Source organism: Ptiloglossa arizonensis, chromosome 2, assembly GCF_051014685.1.
Source record: "Ptiloglossa arizonensis isolate GNS036 chromosome 2, iyPtiAriz1_principal, whole genome shotgun sequence".
NCBI lineage: Eukaryota > Metazoa > Arthropoda > Insecta > Hymenoptera > Colletidae > Ptiloglossa > Ptiloglossa arizonensis.
This window is the reverse complement of record NC_135049.1, coordinates 24,802,254-24,812,233: the sequence shown is the minus strand read 5'-3', so window position 1 is coordinate 24,812,233 and position 9,980 is coordinate 24,802,254. Positions and strand designations below refer to the sequence as shown.

The window sequence follows — 9,980 nt, the reverse complement described above, 5'->3', positions numbered from 1 at the left end:
ATTTATAAATGCTTATTAAAAGTATTTGAAGATTAGATTAAATTGTAAAAACTGATACCCTTAACAAGTATCCTTTATCTTTGCGTTACTTTCAGCGTTTATAATTTCCACCTGTTTTACTCTTCGTGAAGTTGCGAATTATTTTCATCTTGCAAGTCTCAGCCGTTTGATTACAATTAGAGTGAAATAAATAAATTGTTATCAAAATTATACGAATTGGGTATTCTTCTACGAACAAATCTAATATTTTAACGCTTTCGACCCTTTCTTTCTGGATCTTTCTTAAAAAATACAATAGCGATTTAAAATAACCATAAAAAGACGGAGAATTAAACTGATATGGTAGAATATCGTGTGGTATATATGTATAGGGTTCTCTTCAGAGTATTGGTTTTCAATACGCAAAGAATCTTAAATGATAAGCGAACGATTAACTGAAGAAGAAGTAAGTGAAATTAAGTTTATTAATAGAAACAGATCAAAATGTTACATCGTGATATTCGATTAAAGGATCCAGCAGGAATGTTATCTAGTAAATATTTAAATTCTAAATTGTAATATGATTAAAGTGAGATACATTTTGTATAGCTTGTACCGGCCCTGAGAATCGTTCTAAATTCTTCATACTTTCGTTTTCTTCTTCCACCTGTTTTACCTGACCATCGAACCAGAGAATATACTTTTTCTCTTCGAACGAAAGTTTTACTTCTGGCAGGTGCAGTGGCTCGCCTGCGATGCAACCGTTCCAGTGTTAACTTCTTCGAACAGAAATCGCTCCCGATTTTCATTTTTTGAATTCTACATTTTGATAAATTGTTACGATCGATTGATAAATCGTACAAACGATCATTTATCATTGATAAAGTATATTTTCGTACAAAATCTCCGTTATCGGTGGAAGATACTCGATAAAGAATGATTATTTAAAAGACTTTTCGATTTAATGACAATTACTATTCTAGCCATCAAAGGATGGATAACTTTGGTGTTCATTTCCGTTTCCAAAAAAAAATTTGCGTTCGTAATCGGTTCGAATCAAGTAGCAGCGGTTTTAATAGAATAAATGATGGATTTCTCGGCAGTCAAGTGTCACGAAGGTCAGAAAAATGTTAGAATTGAAAAATGAGAAACGTATGTACACTTTTATTACGTGATTAGTTTTAGTTTTCCTTGTATAGTGGAATTACCACTATGATTCATTGGCGTTCGAAACAATCGTGAATGCATGATGATACTGTATGCTAATAATTGCAAATAACGAATCTTTCGCGTACCGAAGTTAAGAAAATCGAACAATACAAGTATCGTGTACCAACGTGTGCCATGTTTGATCAACGCGTTATAACGTAATATTTGCTACATCAAAAATTGAATTAAAATCGAGAGGAATTAAAAATTCAATTGTTACATTGAAAATTGTCCAGAAACATCTCTCGAGTGTCGCCACAGCTCTAAGTGGTTGTACAGCATTGTTTATTGTATTTATTCGAGAAATCAGGCCCGTATGACGAAAGTTAATTAGAGAAATGGTTATCGAGGAAATTGTACGTAATTGTATTGTAACATTTTGGGAAGTCGTCTAGTATGCAATTATGATAGCACTATATGCACAATTCCTTATCGCGACTCGTCGACCAATATCGTGTATCTAGTATAAAAGAGACAAAAACATGTGTCCGATATATTGAGTTAAATATTTACACGAAACTCTGTCCTTATCTAGCACGAAATGAAATCGTGTCAATCTCGATATTGGGAGGTTCAATAACAATACGTGTGAACGAAACAACGGTTTTTAAAATATTTTCTCGTTAAAAATTTTGCAACATCCAGCATAGTTATTCCAGCCCTATAAAAGTACTACGCGATACTTCGTGTATCTAATCGTCGTTGATTGAACTCCGATATTAGATCACGTAAGAACTATCTTAATTGAATCTTTTCCGTATTTAAGTACTCACAAGGAGTATATCAATATTGACATTTACCGATTTTAACAAAATTTGGTACGCTCGCAGGCCTACATGTGCAACAATCTTAATCGGAATTATAATCGTAGATAATCGGCCGGTTATAAATAAAATTAAGTGTGAAGTTTGGAAAAACCGCTTAGTCAGTATATAAGCAACAATAGAACATCCGAATCGAATGTAGGGAACGTAAAATAGATAATTATGTTTTCGTTCTTTCCGCGACGAATTTTCCCTAAATTTCTATACTAATTAAGTTTTTATCTAAATCTTCTTATATAATTTCTTTAAAGAAAATTCCATAAAAAAATATATAGTTTTTATCGCATAAAAACTTCTTTGCAAATTTTCATCGGCCCACTTTATGAATATTTTATTTATTTAATAATGTTGCATTCATAATTATCTATTATAATTTCTATTGGTATAAACTTTGATTAATCTACCTCGAATTAGATTACGGTTAATTGGAAAATTATACGTAGTTTATACAAATTGGAGGTATCTTGTGAGTAATTGTATTAAAACATGTTAAGGTTGATTAAGAAATCATCTTGATATATGGAGCTACTTGGTAATTTAAAAAGCACTCGGCGGACTCGCAAACTGGATTTAAATGTTCAAACGAAAACTGTTGATTGAAAATTACTATGATTTTGTAGAAAAGGCTACTTGTGAAACGCGTTACAGACTTTGTAGTAGTCCTATATCGATCGAGACCTTAGAAGTTACTTGTCATTTGTGATAATAAAAGATCTCGTGCAAGAATTATTTAAATTACACTACCTATTCCATTGCGATCATAATGTCACGGGACATCCCATGACGTAGTCGTACTTGTTATTCTCCATACGCGTTATCTACAAATTTCTGTGCATGAATTCTGAGCTATAGATGAGACCGGACATCCCCGCCAGAAATCAGACTCGGAAATGTGGATTCAGAGAGGGGAAGCATCTACAAAGATAGCTTAAGCAATGATGTCAGAAAAAGCATCCCGATCTACAGAGCGCCATATTGTATTTCCCTCACCACCGTATATCTAAGCACGAGCGCGTGTCCGTAAGCGCTTCGGTTAGTTTCGGGAAGCCGTGAAAGAAGGCGAATGTGAGGCTTTCTCTCTTTCAGAGTGTCTAGTCTCGTGTACATTTGCGTCTGTTGCAATTTGCAATGATCAGTGCTATCGGTTCGTTTCTGACTGTTACGGAGATTGTTACGGTCACTCTTTCTTTAAGTTATGTGGTGTTTTTGATTGCATTGAGTTACACTATTTAATAATTTTATGGTAAAGTAACGTTTAAGAAATGTTTAGATTTTTCCGTAAATCATGATCCTCTTAAAGAAAGCCAATTAATTGACGGTATATCTTTGCTTTTGTGGGTGGTTAACGTATGACTAATATTAAAATACAATTCTTTCTTTATTGTCGCGTTTGAATGAATCTCATTGTTAATGCACTTGCAGTGAATGTTTCTTTTGAAACAACAAATAAAGAGATATAATGCGACATATATTTATTTCAATTAATCATCGTATCGATAATCCTAACGATTAAATTACTGCATTTAAAAGACAATTTATATTTGAAACAATTTATCATTTCATTATTTTCGTAATGATAGTATAAAAATGTTAATGGAATAAATATGTTTGACAGTGGCTACACTTGTATCATATAAATAGATCATTTGGTTTCAGACGTATCTTATCAATATACCATGCAAAGACCTCGCACTATTGAGCATAACAATGATCCAACAATCACGACAGTGCCTCATCAGTATACACAGGAAGTACAAAACAATATGATAGCAACTGAAAATACCTATTTGACACCTAACAGTAATCAAGCATATTTTGCTGAGGAAAAAATTCACATACCAGAAGCAGAAAATGTAATGAGTCAACAATATTTAAAAAATCAATTCTTACGATTGTATAGTTTTTAAATGCAAATGGTTTTGTTTACAGGGTTTCTTTAGTTTTAGGAAATTATGGGCTTTCACAGGACCTGGATTTTTAATGTCAATAGCGTATTTAGATCCTGGAAATATTGAATCTGATTTGCAATCTGGAGTAGCGGCCAAATATAAGGTATTTTCTAACATGCCATTTTAATTAACCAAATATTATTACATTTTTCAATTGGTTGAATACACATGTTCTTTATTGTTTTTCTTCTGTTCAGGTTTTCACCAAAAATTTAAGTTTTATATTATAATTTTCATTATTCTTTTTTTATTATTACATTAAATTTATACGATTGATCTGCACTTGTAAGATATATATATTTTTCATAATAAAAGTTGCAAGATAATGATGTTATTCTTATGAACATATGTTTGATGTTAATGTTTCCATTTTTTGTATACATTGATTATTTCTTTCTCTATAAACAATACATAGTTTTTTTTCTGACTTACATTTTGCAAACATGTGTGTAACACAATTTTGTATTGAGATATATATATATATATTTTTTTTTTGTCTTACAAAGATAGCTGCGTAAGCTGAATTCTTAACAATATTTTAGTGTCTTATTATTATTGCATTTATTTTTTGTTTTAGTTATTATGGGTATTATTAAGTGCAACAATTCTGGGTCTTATTATGCAAAGGTTAAGTGCAAGGCTTGGTGTGGTAACAGGTTTACACTTAGCAGAAATGTGTTACAGACAATACAAAAAAATACCTAGACTGATTTTATGGATAATGACGGAAGTAGCTATAATTGGTAGTGACATGCAAGAAATAATAGGAACCGCTATTGCTCTGTCACTTTTAACAAATAAAGCGTAAGTAGCTTGAACAATTATTAAACTTTTACTATGCTTTTTCACTAAAATAGATTTATCAAATGTTTTAAAAGAGATAAGATATTCTTATCATTCATTAACTGTTTTCTGTGAGATTCATTGATGTTTGTTTTATATACTTGATTTACTTTGATTTATAGAGAGCATATGCAATCAAGGAATTAAACGTTCAATGTACATTTGATGTAACTCTTCATAATTAACATGTGTAATATGTTTTAGAATACCTATATGGGCTGGTGTACTCATTACAGTAATTGATACGTTTACATTTTTATTATTAGACAAATATGGTTTGAGAAAATTAGAATTCTTCTTTGGATTTCTTATCACAATAATGGCTGTTACATTTGGTTATGAAGTAAGCTATATATTATATTATACTATATTATTAAATATATTGATTTTAACGAATAAAAAGGAATATTACGTTTACTACACATTTATTTGATAAATATTTCAGTATATTGTTTCTGCTCCTCCACAAGGTGAAGTAATAACAAGCATGTTCGTACCCTGGTATCAGGACTATGATAAGAATATGTTATTACAAGCAGTGGGAATTGTTGGTGCAGTCATAATGCCACACAACTTATACCTTCACAGTGCTCTTGTTAAAGTAAGGAAAAAGCAGAGAGTATAAGTAATGTCTTTTTCCTGAAATTGAGGAAGTAGGCGTTTTGATATATTAAATATTAACATATTGATAAAGTGGCTAATTTAATCTATTTTTTTATCATTTTCAGTCAAGAGATATTGATCGTGGAGATCCTAAAAAACTAAAAGAAGCAAATATGTATTATTTTATTGAGGCTTGTATTGCATTATTGGTTTCTTTTATAATTAATGTATTTGTTGTCGCAGTTTTTGCACATGGTCTTTATAAAAAAACTAGTCTACAAGTTGTAAGTACAAGAAGTATATTATCAATTTTAAAGTAATTTTTAAAGTGTTACTTGTAACTGATAATTATATATCTACATTTCTTTATATTTTAGTATCAAGTTTGTGAGGAAAGAAACTACACCATAGGAATGAATACATTTCCAGTAAGCAGTAACAAAGAATCACTGATTAAATCTTAACAATTACAATCTTACTGTAGCTAATTTCATTATTGCAGAAAACTAATGAGACCATTTCAGTGGATCTTAATACAGGTGGTATATTTCTTGGTTGTGCTTTTGGCGCAGCCGCAATGTACATTTGGGCTGTAGGTATTTTTGCTGCTGGTCAGTCTTCTACAATGACAGGAACTTATGCAGGACAATTCGCTATGGAGGGTTTCTTAAACCTGCAATGGGCTCGTTGGAAGCGAGTTCTCTTCACGCGAATGATCGCTATTGTTCCTACCTTCCTTGTAGCATTCCTCTCTGATATAGTTAATTTAACAAAAATGAATGATATCTTAAATGCTATTATGACGCTTCAGTTGCCGTTTGCAACTTTGCCAACAATAGCATTTACTAGCAGCTCTCAAATAATGGGGGAATTCCGAAATGGAATGTATGTAATTATTGTAATGTTTTGTGTTCATACGTGTATATGTGTTCGTAAAGTGTTTAACATATACTTTTGTATTTCAGGGCAAATAAAATTATTTCGACAACATTGTCTGTTGTAGTAATATCGATAAATATATATTTTGTGATAAATACTGTCCAAGAAGATTTACCACAGCATTGGTCAATGACATTAGCAATTTCTATATACTCTATCTGTTATCTCCTATTTTGTTTTTATTTGGTAATTCATATGGCCGTGAGTATGGGTGCGACTTCTCTTGGCGGTCACTGGGTATGTATCAAATAATAAATATGTACATAAATAATAATTGTTACTTACAACTTAATTGCTAATTCTTATTACAGTTTGTAAATAAATATATTGGCAGTCCTGTAAGTACAACGCTTGGATTACCAAACCCAGCTATATATGCAAGGTGAGAATTGTGTACACTTTATTTGTTAAAAGAATTTGTCTCCAAATCACTTGTTTTGCGATATGTATTATTCAGATATATAACAAAATAATGTTTTTTTTGTACACATAATAATATATGTCGCAAAAATACTAACTAACAACATAATATGAACACGAATTCTGTGCAAGAGTTGATAATAAATAATAACATAAAGTAACCAATTATCTTTTGTAAAAATTGTAAGAGAAATTTTTAATTTCGTATGCATAACAGCAACACATTCGTGTAATATTTATAATAACTTTAGTTATATATATTTTTAAAAAATATATATTTTTTAAAAATATATCTAAATGCATGTATACTATTAATTGTGGTCATATTTAAAAAAATGTGTGTTCTGTGATACCTTGTGATTATTACATGTGTTAGTGCAATTTCTTATATTTAAGGTCTTTATGAAATTTGTAATATAACATTTGTTTCAACTTCATCAAAATTGAATATCACTATTCAAGGTATGTGTATGTAAACTCTGAAGTAATGCTTCTTTGTGTATGTATGTTGTATCAATGTGTACACTGAGTATAAAATGTAAATCTGAAAATGAAAACATTCGTTTGTGGTTGTGTATGCTTTATTAACATTGTATATTTTTTGTAATAAATACTAACGTATGTGTTGTGGAAAAACTGATTGTCTTGTTGTTCTATCATTTAACATTTTTAATATGGAAAACTAAATGTAATAAGTGTTTTTTCTAATTACCTTTGATTATTGAGTATTGTGCACTCTTGCTGTTTATTGTATCACTAAATAGATATTTTTTAGCAAAAGTAAATACAAGAAGTATTATTAATTATTCCAGTGATAATTTTTATTTAACAAATATTCTAGTTTTTCTAAAGAGAAATAATAAAGATAAAGTAAATAAATATGTTTTTCTTATCATGTTATAATATATTAAATTATTTTCATAAGCTATATTTGATATTTATATTTATTATTACTTCTTACTAAAATTCCAGTATTTAGTATACTTAAATTTTAAATATTAAGTAAACCAATACCGTTAAGATTTCGAATTATTCCTTTTTCATTCATAGCTTCTTCAATGTCTCAGAAACATCATTAAACACATAATCAAGTTTGCCTCGTGAAACTATGTTAAGCACGGTGCCTTCTTCTAAGTAGAAAAAATATCAATTATAAAGTAATTGCAACATCATCTGACTTCAACATAACGTCATATATGGTATGTACTAGCATTAAAATCATCTAACATTATTCAATACTTCTTTCATGCATCAAATGCTAGTAATCATAGCATTCGAATTAATTTCACCTAAACGTTATAACTTTTTAAAAATGAATAAAGAACATTCAAAGAACTTTTATACATTCGCTCAAGTATTTTAGAAATCTGTACTTTCTTAATTCTAGTAAAAGTAATTCATATCTTATCAGAGTTACTATATTATATAAAGCAGGTGTTTATACGAATTAAAGGTTCTTATCATCAAATTTTATTTTACAATAACTGTTGTTCTAAGTTTAAAATAAATTGAAATTATAGTAAAAGGAAGTAGAACATATTACATTCATTTGTTACTTATTTGTCAATTGCTTCTTGCCTATTGCATGTAATTATGTTTTCTACAGTCTGTTTGATAACAATTTCTTTTATTTTCTGAGTTACTAACCACAGATATTTTCATTGCACGATCATTTGTAAGAAACAAAACGGTGGACATACAGCGCTAATTCGATTTTCTAAATTTCTTAATAGAGGTAAGAATCATAATACATTTTCTCATATCATCATAATAAAGACTTTATTTCAAACTATTATACACTTCCAGGTTTAATGTTTTTTTTTAATTACAATACATGAAATTAATTTTTGTAATATTTTAGATCAAACCCAGCATTTAATATTCAAGAGAATTGGACAGGAAGCTTCAACACAATTCCGGATTATTGACGGGCAATCAACTTACACATAAGATAAAAGACAATATATAATTATATTTGCAATTCACATTTTTCTTACCAACTTGAACATTAAAATGAATTTAAAATGTTTTACATAATGAAATTGTGTATTTAAACTTCGTTGAATATTAGAATCCTAATATCAACATATGCCAATGACAAAATACGTTTGTATATATTTAAATATGAAATATAATAATTTTAAACCTTCAAAGATCATATAGAATATAATATAGATAATGATATTAAGATAATTTAAATAAATGAAATTGATTTTATTTAGGCATACCTTGAATGACCTTGAATATTTACAAATGTATATGTAAAATACTGTAGTTGTATGAAAAAATAAAGGCGATTTTAATATTATATTGGGGTCTATGCAGAAATAAATTATATAAATTATAAAAAAAGAAGGGAAAAAAAATAGTTTTGGTAATCAAACGATACTAATTTTTTTTAAACTGCAGGTTTCCAGGAGGCCACGAGAGAAATATTTAGGCAATTTTTTTATCGACCACACCTCGGTTCTTTAGAGTGAAAACACTTCATAAAGGTAGATAGATGCTTCCCTATTCCACTATATATCTTTAAAATTATAATAAATATAACAAAAACGCTTCGAATAAAAATTAATGGTTTTCTATGCATTTAAATTAATAACAATTTTTTATTTAAATAAAACAAAAATCTGTTGTCATCGTTACTTTAAAACATTTTAAACTTTCTATCATGTCTAAAAATATACACGCAATCTCATTATAAAAGCATGTTAAACTTATTGGATAATGCGATATTTGCACTGTTGCACTTCAAACGATGCATTGTTGTGTAAGATAATAATTTATTACACACAAAGTCAATCCATGTAAACGTTGAAGAATTAGAAATAATAAGCACCGCCTTTGTAAATGATATAAAGCATTAATAATATACATTTTCAACGACCAGAATGGTATTACATTAGAAATACTTTCAGAATACACATTAGTAGAAAAACGTGTGAAAAAAAGTTAATGCTATCGCTTAATTTTAATCGTAAGAGTATATTTGTGTACTTGTACACACATACATTTTTATATTCCACTTACTAATAATGAGGTTTAACACAATTTTGTCAAAGTTTACAAATTAATTAACAATATTGGGATAAATATCTTTGTTCACGTTATTGTTTATATTTTCATTTTACGTTGATTGATGAAAATATATTTAATAAAAAAAAAATAACTGGTAACGCATCGTTCGAAATTTAACGGTACAAATATCGTACTA

At 29.0% G+C, this 9,980-nt stretch overlaps 1 protein-coding gene across 3 annotated transcripts; it reads left to right on the top strand.

The window, feature by feature from the left end:
* Positions 1–3,000: 3,000 nt before the first annotated feature.
* Positions 3,001–9,063, top strand: Mvl (solute carrier family member malvolio). Of its 3 annotated transcripts, XR_012994347.1 has the most exons (13): positions 3,001–3,156; positions 3,669–3,865; positions 3,942–4,064; positions 4,539–4,765; positions 5,009–5,147; positions 5,250–5,405; positions 5,533–5,691; positions 5,785–5,835; positions 5,910–6,292; positions 6,373–6,583; positions 6,658–6,728; positions 7,817–7,965; positions 8,628–9,063. XR_012994347.1 is itself a non-coding variant. In XM_076327657.1 (12 exons), the coding sequence occupies exons 1-12, from the start codon at positions 3,141–3,143 to the stop codon at positions 8,692–8,694; spliced, it is 1,800 nt and encodes a 599-aa protein (XP_076183772.1). In that variant the 5' UTR covers positions 3,002–3,140; the 3' UTR covers positions 8,695–9,059. The 3 variants fall into 3 exon arrangements, 2 of the variants coding, with proteins under 2 accessions (XP_076183772.1, XP_076183773.1); XM_076327657.1 differs by lacking the exon at positions 7,817–7,965 and having other exon boundaries at positions 3,002–3,156; positions 8,628–9,059; XM_076327658.1 differs by lacking the exon at positions 7,817–7,965 and having other exon boundaries at positions 3,013–3,255; positions 8,628–9,057.
* Positions 9,064–9,980: the final 917 nt, after the last annotated feature.

Bases quoted from the DNA above. Each gene is read 5' to 3' on its own strand.
- Mvl (XM_076327657.1), top strand. The intron at 3,866-3,941 runs GTAATGAGTCAA...TTTTGTTTACAG, and splicing joins ACATACCAGAAGCAGAAAAT to GGTTTCTTTAGTTTTAGGAA. The intron at 5,836-5,909 runs GTAAGCAGTAAC...TCATTATTGCAG, and splicing joins TAGGAATGAATACATTTCCA to AAAACTAATGAGACCATTTC.